We start from the raw sequence: 22,283 nt of genomic DNA on the forward strand, positions 1-22,283 counted from the left end.
TTCGATGCCTTCATCAAAGTTGTTAATAAATATTGTGAATAATTGAGGCCCCAAGACAGATTTCTGCGGGACTCCACTAGTCACATCCTGGCAATGTGAGTACCTGCCCATTATCCCTACTCTCTGTCGCCTTTCGCTCAGCCAACTTCCTAACCAAGTCCGTACTTTTCCCTCGATTCCATGGGCTTCTATCTTAGCTAACAGTCTCTTATGTGGGACTTTATCAAATGGAAGTCCATATAAATAACATCCATTGACATTCCCTTTTCCACTACTTTAGTCACCTCTTCAAAAAATTCAATCAGGTTTGTCAGGCACGACCTACCTTTCACAAATCCATGCTGGCTCTCTCTGATTAACTGAAAATTCTCGAGGTGTTCAGTCAGCCTATCCTTAATTATAGACTCCAGCATTTTCCCCACAACAGATGTTAGGCTAACTGGTCTATAATTCCCTGGTTTCCCTCTCCTTTCTTAAAAAGCGGAGTGACATCTGCAATTTTCCATTCTAGAGGGACAGTTCCTGAATCTGGAGAACTTTGAAAGATTATAGTTAGGGCATCTGCCATGTGCTCACCTTCTTCCTTTAAACCCCTGGGATGGAAACCATCTGGTCCTGGGGATTTGTCACTCTTTAGTGCTATTATTTTCTTCATTACTGTTGTTTTACTTATGTTAATTTTATCGAGTCCCTGTCCCCAATTCAATATTAGTTTTCTTGGGATTTCCGGCATGCTATCCTCTTTTTCTACTGTAAATACTGACGCAATGTAATTATTCAACATGTCCGCCATTTCCCTATTGTCAATGACAATATCCCCACTTTCAGTTTTTAAGGGGCCAAAACTGCTCCTGATCACCCTCTTTTTCCTAACATAACAATAAAAATTCTTCATATCGGTTTTCTTGCAAGTTTCTTTTCATACTCTCTTTTAGTAGCTCTTACTATCTGTTTTGTGACACTTTGTTGATCTTTGTATCTTTCCCATTCACCAGGATCTGTGCCATTTTTTGCCTTTTTGTATGCCCTTTCCTTATGTCTTATACTGTCCCTTGCCTCTTTAGTTGTCCATGGCTGTTTTTTTATGGCAAGTAGAGTTCTTGCCCCTCAGGGGTATAAACCAATTCGGTATCTCGTTAAATGTTTCTTTAAACATTTCCCACTGATCATCAGTCGTTTTACCCATTAACAGATTTGCCCAGTTTACTGTGGACAGTCTCTGTCTCATCCCATTGAAGTCGGCCTTACCCAAGTCTAGAATCTTAGCAGCTGATTCACTTTTTTCCCTTTCAAACACGACCTTGAACTCGATCATGTTATGATCGCTATTGGATAGATGTTCACGCACAGTCAAACTGTTAACCTTATATATGTTTGATGCAGAATGCACCCTGTTAAAAGGTTGTTGATGCTGCCTTGCTGCAGGGAAACAGTCCACGGGTCATTGAGGATCTGGCCTGGTCCACAAAATCTGATCCACTGTCATTTTTGCAGTTATAACCTTTTTGTACAGTTTCAAAGATAAGGTCTATGTTACCCTATTTGTCATTCAGATTGGGGTACTCCAAAAATTTTGCACTTTCATCAAAATTACGGCAGGCTTCATTATTACATAATTTGACGTCAGTCCGAGTGGCATTGGCAGTTTAATGCTGAATTATGGCCCTTTCTGTGCCATGAACTGGTTCATTACAAGTTTGTTTACAGTGATGATTGAGAACTAAAAATTACCCTTGTAAAAAAACCCTAGTGCATGCCTTCCATGTTGGTTTGCCTATACTGGTGCACCTACGAGATGCTTCCCCAGTGGCAACAGCATGGAGTTGAAAGACTGTTGAACTTCCAGTGAGGTCACTTGAGACTGCCATGGTGGGCAACTTCGAAGAGCTCTGGGCTCAAAAGGTAGTCCAGTCTCTGGATATTACTGGGACTATCAGTTGTGATCCTAGGTTGATCTCTGAGGAGCTGCACTTGAGTAACATTTGAAAGGAACTCCTTGTGCCATCAGCTATTTGTTCCTCCTCTCAGCTGGTTTAACCCAGTATAATATGAAATATTGTAATCTGTGTGGTAATATGGAACAGATATCTGTCTATAATAGTTTTAGTTTTACAGTTAGATTACAGCATATATTACATCGATTATTTTTCATGCTACAGTATATTATGCGTAAGAAATAGGAGCAGGAGTAGGCCATACGGCCCCTCGAGCCTACTCCGCCATTCAATAAGATCATGGCTGATCTTCGACCTCAACTTCACTTTCCCGCCCAATCCCCATAGCCCTTGAATCTCTTAGAGTCCAAGAATCTATCGACCTCAGACTTGAATATACTCAACGACTGAGCATCCACAGCCCTCTGGGATAGAGAATTCCAAAGATTCACAATCCTCTGAGTGAAGAAATTTCTCCTCATCTCAGTCCTAAATGGCCAACCCCTTATCATGAGAATATGCCCCCTAGTTCTAGACTCTCCAGCCAGGAAAAATAGCCTCACAGCATCTACCCTGTCAAGCATCCACCAATGCTCAGTTTGGGTTGTGCCAGGACCACTCAGCTCCAGACCTCATTACAGCCTTGGTCCAAACATGGACAAAAGAGCTGAATTCCAGAGGTGAGGTGAGAGTAACTGCCCTTGACATCAAGGCAGCATTTGACCGAGTGTGGCACCAAGGAGCCCTTGTAAAATTGAAGTCAATGGGAATCAGGGGGAAAACTCTCCAGTAGCTGGAGTCATACCGAGCACAAAGGAAGATGGTAGTGGTTGTTGGAGGCCAATCATCTCAGCCCCAGGACATTGCTGCAGGAGTTCCTCAGGGCAGTGTCCTAGGCCCAACCATCTTCAGCTGCTTCATCAATGACCTTCCCTCCATCATAAGGTCAGAAATGGGGATGTTCAGTGATGATTGCACAGTGTTCAGTTCCATTCGCAACCCCTCAGATAATGAAACAGTCCTTGCCCGCATGCAGCAAGACCTGGACAACATCCAGGCTTGGGCTAATAAGTGGCAAGTAATATTCGCGCCAGACAAGTGCCAAGCAATGACCATCTCCAACAAGAGAGAATCTAACCACCTCCCCTTGACATTCAACGGCATTACCATCGCCGAATCCCCCACCATCAACATCCTGGGGGTCACCATTGACCAGAAATTTAACTGGACCAGCCACATAAATACTGTGGCTACAAGAGCAGGTCAGAGGCTGGGTATTCTGCGGCAAGTGAGTCACCTCCTGACTCCCCAAAGCCTTTCCACTATCTACAAGACGCAAGTCAGGAGTGTGATGGAATACTCTCCACTTGCCTGGATGAGTGCAGCTCCAACAACACTCGAGAAGCTCGACACCATCCAGGACAAAGCAGCCCGCTTGATTGGCACCCCATCCACCACCCTAAACATTCACTCCCTCCACCACCGGCTCACAGTGGCTGCAGTGTGTACCATCCACAGGATGCACTGCAGCAACTCGCCAAGGCTTCTTCGACAGCACCTCTCAAACCCATGACCTCTACCACCTAGAAGGACAAGAGCAGCAGGCACATGGGAACAAGACCATCCGCTCGTTCCCCTCCAAGTCACACACCATCCCGACTTGGAACTATATCGCCGTTCCTTCATCGTCGCTGGGTCAAAATCCTGGAACTCCCTACCTAACAGCACTGTGGGAGAACTTTCACCAAACGGACTGTAGCGGTTCAAGAAGGCAGTTCACCACCACCTTCTCAAGGGCAATTAGGGATGGGCAATAAATGCTGGCCTTGCCAGCGACACCCACATCCCATGAATGAATTTTAAAAAAAGCCCTCTCAGAATCTTATATGTTTCAATGAGATCACCTCTCATTCTTCTAAACTCCAGAGAATATAAGCCCATTCTACTCAATCTCGCCTCATAGGACAACCCTCTCATCCCAGGAATCAATCTAGTGAACCTTTGTTGTACTGCCTGTAAGCCAAGTATATCCTTCCTTATGTAAAGAGACCAAAACTGTATGCATTATGTCATATTACAGTACTTATTACATTTGTCTATTATATCATTTACAGAATATACAATATATTACAGGTTTTTTAATTCATTCTTGGGATGTGCATGTCACTGGCAAGGCTGGTATTGCCCATCCCTAGTTGACTTGAGAAAGTTGTGGTGGGCCTTACTTGCTAGGCCACTTCAGAGGGCAGTTAAGAGTCAACTACATTGGTATGGGACTGGAGTCACATATATGCTAGATAGGTTTCCTTCCCTAAAGACATTAGTGAACCAGTTGGGTTTTTACCACAATTCAGCAGCTTCATGGTCACTTTTTACTGATACCAGCGTTTTTATTTGCATTTTTTTTAACTGAATTCAAATTGCCCAACTGCCATGGTGGAATTTGAGCTCATGAAAGCATCATTCCCATTGCTGAATCTATTACATACAGCAGTATCGATTGCAGTATGCCAGCACCTGCCATTTAGTAAAAGTAGTGACTCGGGTTCATAAGGCCATAAAAAAAGTTAACAAAGCACTGGGGTTCATTTCTAGAGGGATAGAATTGAAAAGCAGAGAAGTTATGTTACACTTGTATCGAACCTTGGTTCGACCACACTTGCAATATTGTGCACAATTCTGGTCTCCATGTTATAAAAAGGATACAGAGGCGGTGTAAAAAAACTTTACAAAGAGCGGAAAGACTGAACAGATTGGGGCTCTTTTCTCTACAAAATAAGGTGACCTGCTAGAGTCTTTAAGATTATGAAAGGGTGTGATAGGGTAGACGTAGAGAAGATGTTTCCACTTATGGGAAAGACCAAAACTCAGGGCCATAAATATAAGATAGTCACTAATAAATCCAATAGGGAATTCAGGAGAAACTTCTTTACCCAAAGAATGTGGAACTCGCTACCAGAAGGAGTAGTTGAGGCAAATAGCATCGGTGCATTTAAGAGGAAGCTAAATAAACACATGAGGGAGAAAGGAATGGAAGGTTATGCTGATAGGGTTAGATGAAATGGAGTGGAAGGAGGCTTGTATGGAGCATAAACATCGGCATGGACCAGTTGGGCCAAATGGCCTGTTTCTGTGCTGTCCATTCTCTGTAGTACTTTGCAGTTTTTATTACATATTATAATATCTCTCTCAGTACAGAATCTATTACACATTACAGTACCTTTTGTATTACAGTATCTATTACATATAATCTAGTACCAGTCATATTACTGTTTATATTACATATTACAGTATCACATATTATATATTACAGTATCTTTTGTAATGCAGAATCTATTGCATATTACAGTATTGCAGTATCTGTCATACAAAAGCATCAATTCAACATTCAATTATTGGTGTCACTGTTAAATGAAGGGAGACAACCTTGTAAGCTTCAAGCAGCAAGCCAAAACTGGTGCTGGGAGAGTGATAAAAAGATTCAGATGAGATGATTTTCAGAAGTGAATCTGGGCTGATATTCATAATGCAAGGTACAATCATGTACATACAATGGAAAGAGATGAACTTGAAAAGGAGTCTTATAAGATTAGCTGATAATTTTCAGGTAACAAAATTGCTTAATATCTGCCAAATAAAAATCTCAAAAATATCTGTTTCTATGAAGTGGCAAAAATGTGTGATGAATAACAATTAAGTAATGAAGAAACATTGCTCGAGCAAATTAGTCAGATTTAGGGCTCAGTGATTGAACTGAACACAGTTAATGTATACCCACTTGCACATTATTACCGTTTCATCATACCTATTAATATCTGACAGTGACTAATCTGGGTCTGATGATCAGTTCCGTTTATTTATTTCCTTAATGGAGCATTAATGACAGTGGTTACTATTCATTGCAAAGATTGCTGTAAAAGTGAGGTTAATTGTTAATGAAGAGTCTTTACTGGCTATTCAGGAAGATAATTAACTAGAGGCTGGCTTACAGATCCTGTGCATATTTGAACAGGACACAATCTTTGATAAGACTCAATGGTAAAAATCCAAAGTGGAAAATCTCCTCTATTTTATCCATCTCCGCAGCATAAAACAGATATACATACAGTGGAAAGGGTACAAAAAAGAGTCACCAGACTGATCCCAAGTGGAAAGTGATGAGATCTGAGGAAAGATCAGAATCAATCCACAGTCTGGAAAGAAAGCAGTTAAGGTGGAGAGGCTTCAATGAAGTATGGAAAATATTATTATTAAATGGTATTATTAAGATAATATTGATAAGGTACACCCAGATTATTACTTGAAGTAAGTTAGAAATGTAGGAACAGAGATCAGAAATGGAAATTAGTGAAAAGAAATTTAATGGGCAGGAAATTGCTCGTAAAATAACGGTGAGCCTAACAGCGCTCCCCGTTATTATTGGGTAAATCGAAGAGCAAGTTCCGGTGACCGCATATGTGCAGTCAAACGCGGATATCCAGAACGTGCTTTTCCTGATTCGCTGCTGATCTGACAGCTTCACGTTAGAGATATCGCAGACTGGAATCAATGGACCAGAGCCAATTTGCTCTCCTGCCTAGCTGGAAACTAACTAATCTCGCCAGAAAAAAAGGTACGATGAGTTATATCAGGTCTAAACTAACTTTTAACCGTCTGGTAAGTATTAATGACTGCCCAACAATGTCTCTGGCACCGAAAATTAACTTCTAAAAATGTGGATTCACATTACTCCCAATTTTAGTAGTTTTTGGACATTTAGAAATAAATTTTAAATTAAAAAATTTAAAATGTTTATTTTTTTACTTTTTCTTTCTGTTTCTTTTGTCTCAGTCTTTTACTCTTTCTTTATTTTGCTTTCTCTATCTAATTTTATAGTACATTTACTAACCTTATCCTGGTTTTTAGTCTGCGCGGTTTGTGAACGAGCTTCACTTCCTGGTTTTCACAGCGTGGCTGGCTTCAAGCTGATTACAGCTGAGAGAAACCCGGGAACAATCGCTGCTCTTCTTGCAGCTCTCAATTAAAGCAAGTTGGCGCCCAGAAGCCTGCGAAAAGTTTGTGGGTGAGCTCGTTACTTCTGAGCGGCAGGCAACGTCCGTTCGCCACTCTGCGCAATTTCCGGCCCAATATGTCAGGAAAAAGTCGCCTTTACTTGAAGTATGATTAAAAAGAATAAAAATGTCAAGAATGAGAAAAGGCCATTCCACCCATTGAAACGTATTCCTCTAATACCCTATGTTTCCCTTGTTAGCATTGCCAATAACCTCCACTGTGCTGCCTGGCAAATCATTGAAATCAATATAAAGAAAATCAGGTGGTTTCTGTAATGGGCAGCCAATCCACCCTGTTTTACACCCAGGCAGTAAGTTACAAATCTACCCCTATATTTCAAGGTTCTGTTGAGAGTGGATATGTGCCGAAGGACTGGAGAGTGGCCAATGCAAAACCCTTTTCTAAGAGGGAAACGGTGCTAACCAGGGTAATGACAAGCCAGTTAGTTTAACACCTGTGGTAGGAAAAATTCTGGAATCTTTAAAGGGGAAATGACTAAATATTTAGACGAAGAGAAAATAATTAGAAGTAGCTGACACCAGTTTCAGAAAGGAAAATCATGCCTGACAAACCTGTTCAGAGTTTTTTTTAAGGAGGTGACAGATATGGTGGATGGAGAAAATGCAATTGATTTGTTGTACATATACTTTCAAAAAGCCTTTGGCAAGCTACCGTACAGGAGACTATTGGAGAATATTAAGGAGCATGGATTAAAAACTGTTTAGAAAGAAGGAAACAGAGTAAGAGTTAAGGACAGTTTCTCAGAGTGGTTGGAAGTCCCACAGGGTTCTGTTCTGGTATCGCTTCTGTTCACTGTGTACATCAATGAGTTGGAAGTAGGGTGAGAGGGAGTGATGTCCAAATTTGCAGGCAATCCTAAAATAGAAGGCATAGTAAACAATTCTGAGGACCAAAGGAAGCTGCAAGGGGATCTTGATAAGATGGTGGAATGGGCAAAAAAGTGGCCGATGAAATTCTATGCAAGTAAATGTGAGGTGGTACATTTTGGTTAAATAAATGTAATAATTTTACTTTGAATGAGGGAAATCTGGGTGATGTTGAGGAGCAAGGGATTTGAGGGTTCAGGTTGACAAGATATTGAGTCCAGCGCCATGAGTCGGTTAAGCCCTAAAAAATCTACTGAAATGTAGGTTTTATGGCATGCGGGATAGAATATGAAAGTTGAGATGCAATGGCAAATCCATATAAAACCTAACTAAAACCACAGTTGGACTTCACACTATAGGAAGGATGTTGAAGCAATAGAGAAGGTACAGTGCTGATTCACCAGGATGCTACCTATTATGAGTAAATACAAAAAAAACGTTTTAAATTTAGATCTGCTGCACCCTGATTCGTATGTGCATATACAACTACAGTGCTGCGAAAGTTGCCTTGAAGTGATAATGGAATAGTCCAGGGAAAGCACACCAAATTTGTAATTCAGGTTTCTTTGATGTATTTATTGGGACTAACTCAGATTACAAACACAACCAAATAGAATCAGTTGAATAATAATGGAATTAAAAATCTGTTTGTGAGATGGAAATTAAAATCCTGTTCAGCAGGTTTACCTCAGTAAATCGAAGTTCTTTAAGTAAAAACTGTATTCAAAACTAATTATATTTTATTCTTACTGCGGCGGTTACAATGCTAGAAAATTGACATTGGAGTGATAGATGCTGAGTTCCCCCGACTTGGAGCTGAACTAAAATAAAATGTTATTATAATGATATACTACCCTTATGAAGGAAGTCAACAGCTGGAGGGAAGTATATTCTGAACCCTTTGTTTTACTTCAGCACTCGACTTGGTACTGAAGTCGGAGACTCTGTATCTAGCGCTGCCACTTCCTTTAAATATTGTAATGGTTGATCCTAATAGAGGGGACAGCAATTGGACTATGGGGGGGAAAAACAAACTCCCAAAAAGCTGAGTTTTTATCTCGAAGGACCTTGAGCTGCGGGCTTCATTCTTGGTTTTTGTGAGTCCTCCCAGGACTATTTCTATAAGATTGAGATAACAGTGTTCTTACACTAGTTTGGTCATCCTGTTGATTGAGGAAGAGGCAGTCAAAGTTGGAGATTGGCTACTTCACCCAAAGTTCAGGATTAAAATAAACAAATATAATGTAAAAGCAAACGAGGAGGCTGGGTATTAAAAAAAACATTGACTTTTGTTGTGGGGGAGGGGGTGTTACCACAAGTAATAAGGAAGTCATTTGATAGATGCTTGTAGTATCAACCTGTCCCATTTTTCATTTAAATGGCCTCCCCTTGAATGTTGCTCCACTGACTCCTTCATAGCAGTGAAAGGGGGAAAGCCTGCATCTGTTCAGCAGTGATGCTGGCAAAAGTATGAACAGTGCCACATGTACATCCCACAAACACCAGAGTTGGTGCTTGGATGACGGTTTCAGTGGCAGATGGACTGAGGTAGTGGTGGATGTGGGTGATGTTACAAAGGTAGAAGTAGGCAGTCTTTGTGATGGAAGGGATATGAGGTCAGAAGCTTAGCTCGGCATTGAATAGGACAGCAAGAATTCAAACACTGAGGCAGTGGCCAGTGAGGTGGCTGGAGCTGTTGGCAAGGGTCTGGAGCTTATAGCAAGGGCCAAAGACAAAGGAGGTGAATAGCCACTGGAGACACCTCAATATTTTGAGAGATTTGGGGGGTATAACTGTAGTTCCTTTTTTAATATGAATTCCATCAGTATTCCACTTCCACATAGTATAGTATACAGCACAGTAGTTATGCCAGGTGCACCATCATAAAAAGAGAATTCTGTTGTCAGCAACTAATTGTAAAAAAAATGTTTTACACAAACGGTTGCTGAAATATTAATGCCTTACAAGAAACAGTAATGGAAGGAGAATCCATACTAGGCGTTAAAAGGGAAGTGGATAAATATATGACAAAGAAAAAATTGAAAGGATATGGAGGAAGGGCAAGGGATTAGAATTAAATGGATGGCTCTTTCAGGGAGTCAGCACAGGCATGATGAGCTGAATGGCCTCTTGTGCTGTAAAATTCGACAATATGGTACATATGGCATTGTGGACAGTGAAGAAGGTTATCTAGGATTGCAACGGGATCTTGATAAATTGGGCCAGTGGGCCGATGAATGGCAGATGGAGTTTAATTTAGATAAATGTGAGGTGATGCATTTTGGTCGATCAAATCGGGCCAGGACCTACTCCGTTAATGGTAGGGCGTTGGGGAGAGTTATAGAACAAAGAGATCTAGGAGTACAGGTTCATAGCTCCTTGAAAGTGGAGTCACAGGTGGATAGGGTGGTGAAGAAGGCATTCAGCATGCTTGGTTTCATTGGTCAGAACATTGAATACAGGAGTTGGGATGTCTTGTTGAAGTTGTACAAGACATTAGTAAGGCCACACTTGGAATACTGTGTACAGTTCTGGTCACCCTATTATAGAAAGGATATTATTAAACTAGAAAGAGTGCAGAAAAGATTTATTAGGATGCTACCGGGGCTTGATGGTTTGACTTATAGGGAGAGATTGGATAGACTGAGACTTTTTTCCCTGGAGAGTAGGAGGTTTAGGGGTGATCTTATAGAAGTCTATAAAATAATGAGGGGCATAGATAAGGTAGATAGTCAAAATCTTTTCCCAAAGGTAGGGGAGTCTATAACGAGGGGGCATAGATTTAAGGTGAGAGGGGAGAGATACAAAAGGGTCCAGAGGGGCAATTTTTTCACTCAAAGGGTGGTGAGTGTCTGGAACGAGCTGCCAGAGGCAGTAGTAGAGGCGGGTACAGTTTTGTCTTTTAAAAAGCATTTGGACAGTTACATGGGTAAGATGGGTATAGAGGGATATGGGCCAAGTGCAGGCAATTGGGACTAGCTTAGTGGTATAAACTGGGCGACATGGACATGTTGGGCCGAAGGGCCTGTTTCCATGTTGTAAACTTCTATGATTCTATGATTATGGTCTCCATTCCTAACCGTGCTATTTGAGAAGAAGAACTGGGTAAAATATGTATGAGAATCAGAGGTCACAGATGCACTGACCCATTCTAACTTTGTTACTAAGTCATAAGTCGGTCAGACGTGTCAAGATTGCATTCTTAAAAGGAATACAGAGTTTGTGCTGCTAATTTTATATCAAAACAAGCAAGACATTATCAGTGATGTGTTAGAGAAATGAGGAAGATTTCTTTTCTGGTTGGTTTGTAATAACTTACTGTGGGAAAAATTGATTGGATTGTGATGTGTAGCAGCATCACATACGAAAAGAACTTGCATTTATATACAGTGAAACCTGTATAAAGGGACACCTGCAAAAAAGGGACACTCATTGACAGTCCCAAATAATTTACTGTACATACAATGACCATTTTGAAAATAGGGACACCTACAAATAAAAGACACCTGATGCAAGTCCCTTAGGTGTCGCTAATTTACAGGTTTCATGTAATGTCATATCAGGTCCCAAAGTGCTTCACATACATTGAATTCCTTTTGAAGGGTAGTCATTGTTGTTATTTGAGCATGTTCTTTTTGAATGTATTTATAATGAATGATATTACACACAGCGACCAGAGCGTTTTAAAATACTTTTTAAGATTTTGCTAGAGTTACTGATTGGAGGAAATCTTCATGCTATGTTTATAATGCCACGAACACTTGGCAATCAGAGGAAATCTTCTTCCACAGACTGTTCTCTGCTCCCAGGTTTTTTCCAATGCAATCATTTGATGTACCTGCCAAGCCTTTTACAGCTGACAGCCACTTGCTCCCTTCTGCTTAGTGAAAGCAATTTGTTTGTACCTAAACTATACCCATAAAACAATACAAAATAAAAAAGCCATGTTGTGTTTGATTTGATTGCGAGCTCTTCCTGTCGTGGCCACATCTATGTTACCTCTGTCAATTGGTCCTGTTGAACATAGCAGCTCTATTACTGTCACTCCCCAGAATAAGCTACCACGGTCACTTTCAAAGATTCACTCATAGGAACAGGAGTAGGCCATTCAACCCCTCGAGCTTGTTCGGCCATTCATTAGATTTGAATCTTAATTCCATTTACCCGCCTTGCTTCCATATCCCTTAATACCCTTACCAACAAAAATCTATTGATCTCAGTCTTCAAATTTTCAATTGAGCTAGCCTCAACGGGTTTTTGGGGGGAGAGATTTCCAGATTTCCACTCCCCTTTGTGCGAAGAAGTGCTTCCTGACATCACCCATATACGAGCTAGCTCTAATTTTAAGGCTATGCCCTTAAAGGAATTCATGCCTCTGCACCTTGTACATGTTTACAATGTATGACAATGTGTTTTACCCAAGGAACAATAACAATTTTTAATAAAAGAATATATAACAGCTATAAAAATTTACATTTTAAAGCCAAGAATGCAGATATTTCCCTGTTGTGTGATACTGTTCTTAAACATCTGTATGTTTTATTTCTCAAGCACACTTTCTGGATAAGATAGTTAAAGGTACTGCATGTTTTTTTGTTGTTGTTACGCTGTCTCTGTATGTACAATAAATAAGCAACTGACTCTTTTACCTTATTTGCATCATGGTTTCATTATTCAAGCTTTTGAAAGCTGATGCATTAATGAGGCATTTATACTGATTTATGTCTGCAATATTTTTACAGCAATTAGTACCTGAAAATCTTGAAAGTCAATTAGCTGGAATAGATTTGCCTCAGATTAATTTGTACTCTCTTGTACATTGTAGCTGGTGGTACAGATGCTAACTCACCTACTGTGGCACTGCAAAATTGCTCAGGATGTAATTGAGAGTTCTTTCCTGTTAAGCGTTAATAGTTGATGCAGAAAAAAAATGAGTCACAGAATGCAGGATTTTTAAGGAGTAATTTCATCATGCTAGAAGAAATCAATCGTAACAATGTCAAGCACTGTTTGTAGCTATGTGTGAAACTGTTAAGTGGCTTGAAGTAAATTTGATACAAGTTTAATGATCATGGCACCTCATCTTTCATTAATAGTATTTGTGTGCTTTAACAGCGTTTCTGAAATATGTTATTTAGTTTGCAGAAATGTTCCTGTAGCTGCACTGCCAGCCAGACGTGTCTTATTTAAGCTGATAGATTCGACAGTAAAACCAGTCTTCATTAGTAAGAGCAGCTGTAGGAGTTTTCTTCAACTCACTCACATCTTTGCGATTGCAAGCATCCTTTTTCTTCTGTTTGTATAAATACAGATTCTGAATATGCCATTACTTTTAATTATGTTTCCACAATTTTCCTCCTTGTCCATAATAGCAGACAAGATAGGATGTAAAGGTAAAGACAAAAGCCCTAGGGAGATTGTTACGAACAATCCCTCTCCGCTATCTGTCTTCAAGCACGTCATTTAGCGTGATTTTTATTTTAAGTTTTTTTTTGTTAATTTATTTTTTTTCTGTTCAGGCTTTTGGTCTATGTTCATTGTGGTTCTTATGGTTATTACGTTCTGTCCGTCTTAAGTCGTTCAACATGCCAAGCTGCTGTTTCTGTTGAAAACCCTGTCCGTCCCGTTCAGTCCATCTGCAGTCTTGATTAGGTGCTCAGCTCTCTCACTTGTTTCCTGACCTTTGCTTACTCCTTTGAAAAGAATGTGAGTTTTTAAGCAAGTTTTTTTCTTTAATAATAAAGTATGGTTATAAATACCCTATTATACTTTGTTCATCTATTTCAGTCACCATAATTTCACGTGAATAAGTATCAACTCGAAAGCCCCACCATGGTGAGAGATTCTATCTGTAGTTTGGGGGGCAGAAAACAGAAAAGAGATATGGTTCTTGCCCCCATGTGACTCACGCCCAAATTGGTGTGCCAATCTTCATACGCAGGGGATGTGTATCAAGCCACATTGTCCTAGCTTCCTGTGCTGAGGTGCTGACTACAAGAGGAGAAACACAGAGGAAAATGGAGAGAAAAGATAAATCTTAGAAAATGCATGCAATGTCTGCTAGTTCTTGAAAACGAATCTCAAGATTTAAGTACTTCAGCTGTTTCCCTGATGGCACCTAGTGGGTAAAGGCACCACCTGGTGTAGATCTAAACCACATGGAATCAGATTGAATTCCTAATCTGTTCTCCGTTCTCTGATCTCAGCAAGGGCACCAATTGGTACGCTGTAGTTGGCTTCAGCATCCCTCAGCTCAGGAAGGAAAACTCAGCAGCGGTTCTCATTCCTGATTGCTGTAGGAACAGAAGTAGGCCATTCAACCCCTCGAGCATGTTCCTTCATTCAGTTCGATCATGGCTGATCTGTTTCTCAACTCCATCTACCTACCTTGGTTGCATAACTCTTAATACCCTTGCCTAACAAAGATCTATCTATCTCAGTTTTGAAATTTTCAATTGACTGAGCCTCAATCGCTTTTTGGGGGAAGAGTTCCAGATTTCCACAACCCTTTCTGTGAACAAGTGCTTCCTGACATCACCCCTGAATGGTCTAGCTCTAATTTTAAAGTTATGCCCCCTTGTTCAGGACTCCCCCACCAGAGGAAATAGTTTCTCTCTATCTACCCTATCAACTGCATTAATCATTCTTAAACAGCTTAATTAGAACGCCCCTTTATCTTCTATACTCAAGGGATTATAACCCTATCCATTGGTGAGACTAGGGCTGCATTGTGACGCCCTTCAAAGCCGAGGTCAACTATCTAGCCTCACAAATGAAGAATGGCCAGAATGAGGTATTGCGGGGAGGCTAGCACCTGTCCCAGCTAGAGGGAAGTGCCTTCAGGAAAGGAAGAGAGAAAATTGATGGGGGAATAAAAAATAATGTTCAACAACTTATGCAAGACTGTTGGTGTGAATAAACAGTGGTGCTAAGTTGCTCATCCAAGATTATATATTCCTGGTACATTAGGAAAGCCAGAACATTCAACCATATTTGAAAAATCTGGGCCAGTATTTTGAGGTTGTAAGTGTCCACCCAGTATTTACTTACAGTGGGTAATAGGATCCCTTAGGTTAAATCCAATTGTAGTAGTTCACATACAAAGCGTGTAGCTGCACAAACAGAATGGGCTGTCAGTTGCATCTCTCTTGTCCAGTTTCAGAAGGGTGGACAAGCACATTAGACACCATTGATCAACCATTTATTGTTCCTGGTTATTTTTTGCTCCTATTTAATTCTTCTCCACTGCCCCCCCCCCCAACTTTATTTTTTCCCCCTGTTCTGTGACTCTCTAATGCCACATTGTAGGTCCCTGACTGTGAGAACCTGTTCCCATGCCTCCCACCAAAGCTAATTGGGAGGTGCATGAAAAGTCCAACTAATTTTCCTCTATTTCACCTCCCCAGATGCCCTCAGATGAGATCAGACTCGAGGGATGCACTCACTGGGGAATCTTTGGGCTGGAGCCAATGTTCAGTTCTTCTGATGCAGATCTCTGTACTAATATGTGCGATTGACTGTGTTACAAGGCGTTTATTGCCTTTTCAAAATTTGATAGCTAAAGCTGGAGCGACTAAATTTTAAAAATATGAACAAGTGATGCAGAAGTGATTGTGTCCAATAGACAGGTGCTTCCATGTTAGAATTAGTAAAAGAACAGAATGTTTCACCTCTCCTCATCAGCAGCCAAAATCCCTCGGCCAAGTGCAACCGATGTACTATACACACGACCTTAACGCTGTACCTCATCATCAGCCTCAGCAGGCCACTACCCACCCCAGCAGTTGGCCTGTCCGCTCATGTAACATCTCAGTGCCATAAAGTCGTGCTGGATTTGGGTCATCTCTTCACTGTGAACTGGTCAACTGGGAAGTGGATTGAACACAATTCATTTGCATTCCTTAACAGACAACAGAGTGAAGGAATATTTGTCTCCTCTGCCTCACGTGTACCTGAATCCAGTTCTGAAAGGTACAAAGAGTTAGGACTGTGTACCAGCACACTGAGTAGCCCAGAGACACCCTGGCTCGGAATTTCCTTGGAGCTGCTCCTGCTCCACTGCCATAACTTAGCTGGAAGTGCAGCGGAAACCCCGCCAGCAAAGTTATGGCCGCAGAGCGGGGGAAGTTCCAAGGAAATCCCAATGAATTTCATATCAGCAGATCACTTTATCTGAACTGGCCTTTACTAGTCCTAACATGGAATTTCAACAAGGTTAGACAATTGTAAAAGGGCAGCCTTTTGTTACATTATTCTCACGTCTTTCCATTATTTTCTGTGATGTTTCTCTATTGTAGCTTCACTATTATTAGAGTACTCCACATTTATCAATTTGGTTTCCTTGGTAACCATAATGCTATTTGTAAGAATTATGGATAATTTGAAATTCCTTATAAGACCCCTATTTTTAACATAATTTTCATCAAGATGAGACTTCACCCTACTCCTTCAGCCAATTCTATATGCGTATATTACACATTTGGATATAATGCTGCAATTGCTACTCAGTCAATGATTCTGCTTTTCTTTGGAGCTACATGGTATTTGTCCCTTTCAAAGAGTGACAAATATTCACAGTTTCTACTGCAGAAGGGTGCAGTTTATCCATGTGAAATTATGGTATCTGTGCTTCAACAAAGGCTTGTAGCTAGTGGTCTTTCATTAGTGTTTATTTGCATAACAAAACAACAGAGCATCGTGTTTAGTATTTATTATCTGTATTCTTTTCTCAGAGGGTTGCCCCGGTCTTTGCAATAGTAATGGAAGGTGTACCCTTGACCAAAATGGCTGGCATTGTGTTTGCCAAATGGGATGGAGAGGAGCAGGGTGTGATGTTGCCATGGAGACTGCATGCTCGGATAGCAAAGACAATGAAGGAGGTAAGAACAAAGATACTCAATGCTTGCAGCTGCACATACCTGAACAGAGGTTCACAGAATGACCCCTGAATGACACAAAACATTTATACAGATTTACTGGCAACTGATTCTTACTTTGGAATAATGTTTGATACCCTTTGGAGCTGTGCCAATAAAATGCATGTTAAACAGATGTTAATAAAATGAATCAGTGAGTTAAGCAAAGCACAATTCAAATGCAATTCCACAGCAAAAAGGAAATAAGAGTTTTGCAGAAATATAGCAAAATCTTTTCAACGTGTAGACACGTTATTATGTTGAGGATAAGAATCAATTGAATCGAAGAGGTCGGCCCTGCCTTCCAATACAGTCCAGTTTACGCATTCCAGTGATGTCCAATCCCGACCTTCCAGCACATTGCAGTTCTCGCTGTCTATTCCAGTCCTCAACATCTAGTCCAGTCCTCCTTTTCTAGTCCAGTCCAATCCAATCCAGTCTTCCCCTTTTTGTTCAGCCTAGTCCTCACCTTCCAGTGAGTAGCAATACAAAAATGCTTAATTTCATGTGATAACGTATATTATGTAAAAAGAAAATGCTCTTCATTTCTAATGGCATAATACTTTGTTGGTTCAGTTCCCATAGGCATTGGTCACCAACCAATACTATACCCAAGTGGCCATTCATCATGTATGAATTGACATTGAGTATTGACACACTGTTCAAACCTCGTCCTGTTCTCACCTGCCATCCACAGACGTGTTTCTAGCACATTAGTTCAATAGCGATCAGGAGTAGGAACGCCTGACACCGTTACCCAGGCACACTGAAGCCAAGTGTAATATCCGTACCGCCAACCCAGCTGAGATCAGCTAACTCAGCTCAAAACAGAAATCGAAACTGAGATCACCCCGCTCACCATTGCCCAGCAACTCAATGGAAAATTTTCTGAGCCTTAAGGGAGCTCTAATAATATACTTTTTCATGAACGGGACACCTTGATGCTTGTATCAGTAAAACTCTGCTTGGAAGCGATTGCACAAATTAAAGCATTAGTATTTAAAGACACCTAGGCTTAACTTTTCAGATAAGATGAAGTTTTAATAATGTCAACTATTCAATACAGTAGAAGTTTGTTGAATCATTCTTTCCGATATATTTTAAAGAAGAGCTCCACTCTCTTTAAAAATGGTCAATCTTTTAAGAGCTTTCACAAACTGAATGCTCTGGAAAATAATATAAACCTCATGAAAATAAATCAGACTGGTGTTATTGCGTTTCTTTTCTCTACACGAGTAGTGTCATTTTATGGTTCCCCTGCTGGCTTTGTTGTGGACAGGTTTTCCAGCACAAATGGTCCCATGTGGTACATATTGTTTAAAGTAAGGCACTTGACTGCAACGTTAATTTGGAACCCAGTACAACACAAATACAATCTGCACTCATGACATGTGTGTCAACAGCCGCCCCGACTCCCAATTAGTAATGCAGGTTCCAAAACAGCTGGTTTGAGTTGGCTAACGTATCCATTCTTTTTTTCCATTTTAGTTAGAATTATTGTAGTCTGAAGCTTTTTTTTGAAAAACAGCTATTGGATATACTCTTGAAAGCATGATCCGTATTTGGCCTAAAGTTTCTGAAACTCGTGTTTGAATTAAGCCCAGGTCGATGGGGAGAATGTACTGCCGTGGATTTCCTCAGGGGCTCTCACGATCAGCCACCATACCTTCGGTGGAAGATCGGTGAAAACCCCGAAGTGACTGATCACAAGAACCCTTGAGGAAATTGCTGGCGTATGTGTCTGTAAATATGTGTGTTTAGGCAGCCTCAGTCCGTTTGCTAGTAGTTACATGTCTGGAACATATTGATGCTCCTAATATAGAACAGATTACCTAACATATCTAACCCTAGTTCACAAGATTCATACGGATGAGGAAAGCCATGCGGTCTTCTAGCTCATCCATCCATAAGAAAAAAGACAACTGGTATTAAACAGTGCCTTTAACATCGGTACACATCCTATGGTGTCTCACGGAGGCACGAGTAAAATGGACATCGGGCTAAAGAAAGAGAGATTAGGAGGGGTGACCAAAAGCTTGATCACGGAGGTGGGTTTTGAGGAAGGTCTTAAAGGGGAAGAGGGTGGTGAAAAGGCAGAAGGGTTTGTAGGCACTGCCCGGCTTGATGGGGCAAAGGGAGAAGGAGACGAACAAAGGGCCAGAGTCAGAGGAACAGAATTGGTGGGGGGAGGGTCACTGTAGAGCTAGAGGAAGTTACAGACATAGGAAAGGTTTCTTTAATGATTCCAAAGTTTCGGTCTCCACTACGCAAGCGAAAAGTCCATTCAATGCTTTGATTACTCTTTGTGTGAAGGAGAACTAAACTGGCCTTTCACCAGTATCCTCTTGTCTTACTATCATGGTTTAATTTGAAGTAGTGTTCCACATTAACCTTTTATTCATTCTTTACTATCTTTTACATCTATATGAGGCCCCTTCTTCATGTCTTTCGGCACAGACACGATAGGCTGAATGGCCTCCTTCTGTGCCGTAACTTTCTATGATTCATCACCTCCCTGCAAGTTTCACCAATTTTCCTCACAACTCAATCCACTGACACTGAGAATCAGCCTTTAACTCTCCTCTGCACCAACTCATCCCGAGTCTTTCCCTTATCTCTAAGTGACCAAAACTGGACTCGGTGCTAAATGTATATATAGTCTGACCAGAGCACTGTACCATTTTAACATGACATCCTCCAACTTATAGTCTACTATTTTGACTATATAGTTCAGCATTATATTTGCTTTCTTGATTGCTGCTCCACAGTGACTTGACATGTTTAAGGGCCAAGTCAACTGACATGCTTAGATCTCTTTCATCTTCACTCGTAGTAGTTATTTCAACTTATTCATGAGGTACATGTCTTGTCCATTTTTTCTTCTGACATGGATATGTCCATATTAAATTCCATCTGCCCTGGTTCCTCCCATTTGCAGAGTTTGCCTAATTCATTATGTAGATCCATTGCTGCTCTTCATATTCAACTGATTCTCCAAGTTTGGTATGATCAACCGATTTGACCAGTTTTCACTGAGTTTCTGAATCCAAGCTGTTGATGTAAATTAACAACTCTCGTGGCCTCAACATAATCCCTGAGGCACTCAACTCAGTACATCCTCCCGCCCTGATATTATCCTCTACCCACTGCTTCCTATCTTTCAGCCAATTTATTTTCCATTCCTAGATGCAACATCCCGACAGAAGGTTAGAATAGTTTTGAAAGTTACAAGATAAAGAAATATTAGTGGCATCATGAATAGTGGAACAAACTCTATTATTCATGATATCCTTAATATTCCTTTAGCGCTGAGCCTCCAAGATTATTCCAATACCTCTTATGGCGTTGTGAATTGAGCAGATACATAGACTCTAACAAATTGGCTCCAAGATGGTGCTAATCTATATTTAGGTTTGCGGTGCTAGTCTCCTTTATGCAATCAATAAATCTTCAAATCTACGTGACATGCTGGGAACAGAGAACGCGCGAAACAGACGCAGTGAATGAAGCCTTCAGAAATGAATAAGGAAAAACAAACTTCAAACGCAGTTCCACATCAGTCAGAACTTAGTGCCATGCTGAGAGTTTTTCATTAAACACGATGTGCTGGTGAAGTGATTAACTGGGTTGATATGTAGCGTTCAGTGCTTTGAAGGGAAACATGAAGAAAAATAGGAATAGAAGTTACTTTGAAATAAGACAGATGCAATTTAATATGCTGGAAAAACCCAAAGTATAGGAGATTATAGGGGTGAGGGACAAAGAGTAGTTAAACAACAGAAAATGAATTTAAGGCTGCAATATCACATTATTTTAAAATCCCATTATTTTCCCCCTATCCTCACCAACCAACAGCAATCTCATTACATTCAGATGTCAAGAGGACCTATTTTAGGTTAAACGTGCCCCTTGTCCCCATTGTGTTCTCAACCTCAGCTGTGGCACGAGGGAAAGGCAAGGGCAAGGCCTTCCCAAATAGGGATGGAGGACAAATAGACAGGCAAGTCGCTCTGAAAGATTTTTTTAATCAGCAACTGGAAGCCCTAGGACTCACGACTTTCTGCATGGGCACCAGGTTAGGGTAAAGGTGGTACACGAGCTGGAGGGGGGCAAAACTTGCCCATTGTCAGTACGCGGTGGTGGCAGGCCATGGGCTCCCCACTCCCAACATGTGCTCGGAATATTGCCTCCAAAAAGTCATAGCCTGAGCAAAAGAGTGGTTGGTTTTTCCACTAAACTGATGACCCACTAATGAGATTGCAGGATCGCATTGCTTTGTGAAATGCACTGATTGAGAGTGTGATTTTGTTAGCAGATTATTAATAATGGAGCAAAATAGACATTCTCCCACCTTTTTGTTAGAAGAACAATTCCGCTCCCCACCCCCATCATACCCTGTAAGTAGAGGGTTTGAAACCGATCAGCTGCCCATCTGAATAATGATATGATTCCTGAAGGGTGCCAGTGGAGGAACATCACTGGCAGGTTGACTACACTGAAGCAGCCAATTAGCTACTCTATAGGGTCAGAGGGAAGAGGCTATTGGAGTTGACCTTGGCGAATTTTCTCTTAAAACTAGAAATGTGATATTTGCGAGAATAAGTGCATTCATTAAATATCATAGCAATAGTTGCACTGCTATGAAAGTCACACCTGTGACTTTTATCTGGGCCTTTAAGAGGCAAAGACCTGTGTTTAAATCATACCCCCCTAAGTTCTCAAGTCATAAAAATCTGTGTGCATGTGTGTCTAAGGTACCAGATTTAATAGTACATTCAGATCATAAATGTAAAATGTGGAGGCCTGATGGACTCCTTGTAACTCAATCACACGTATTTTACTCCCAACTATAAAGCTGTGTAAATTGAAGTCCCTGGGCTGCCTGTGCCCTCAGAGTCATTTGTTTCAATTGAGTGAGTTAGGTCACCGTTGTAGACGCAGGGAATCATCTCATTCCAAATTGTGCAGAACAGCAATGTGACACCACACTTTCAAATCCAAGACCTCTGGAAGTAGGTCAATAGTACTTCACTAATGAGAAGCAGATGAACAGTTTGCCCGCTGGGGTGGTAATCTTGACTCTCTAATCCACTGACTGTATTAGTGACGTGGATGATGATGAATGTACTGTACATTAATCGAGCTACTCTCTGTCAGAGTGTGCAATTACCATTAACCGTTGCTGCCCACATGTAATGTTATTGGATGTTAAATATGTCACTAATAAATAGGTTTAGGAAAAAAAAGTTTGTGGTTTTTTCTACCACCACTATCCACCGTTAGTACATGGTTAGTGTTCTGCATGAGCGGAAACAATTAATGCAACTGCCAACTTTAGAAGAGAAAGGCTTATGTGGGTTTGAGTCAGTGATGACTCACTGCCACTGAGTCAGCATCACCTAGCTGTATTTGTCGTTCCCCTTTCCTAAGTTTAAGAGACACATTTGTTTCTGTAATATTGCAATGGATTTCCAGTTCTCCATCATAGAATCATA

General features: G+C 40.8%; 1 protein-coding gene across 9 annotated transcripts in view; it reads left to right on the plus strand.

Annotated features, from left to right (window-relative positions):
• Window positions 1–22,283, plus strand: part of LOC137320757 (teneurin-3) — a 736,578-nt gene that overhangs the window by 627,024 nt on the left and 87,271 nt on the right. For all 9 annotated transcript variants that reach the window (XM_067982528.1, XM_067982531.1, XM_067982534.1 and 6 more), the window contains one exon: window positions 16,606–16,752. In XM_067982528.1, coding sequence (XP_067838629.1) covers window positions 16,606–16,752 — 147 coding nt within the window. The remainder of the gene's footprint in view (window positions 1–16,605; window positions 16,753–22,283) is intronic.

This window comes from Heptranchias perlo, chromosome 4 (genome assembly GCF_035084215.1).
Source record: "Heptranchias perlo isolate sHepPer1 chromosome 4, sHepPer1.hap1, whole genome shotgun sequence".
NCBI lineage: Eukaryota > Metazoa > Chordata > Chondrichthyes > Hexanchiformes > Hexanchidae > Heptranchias > Heptranchias perlo.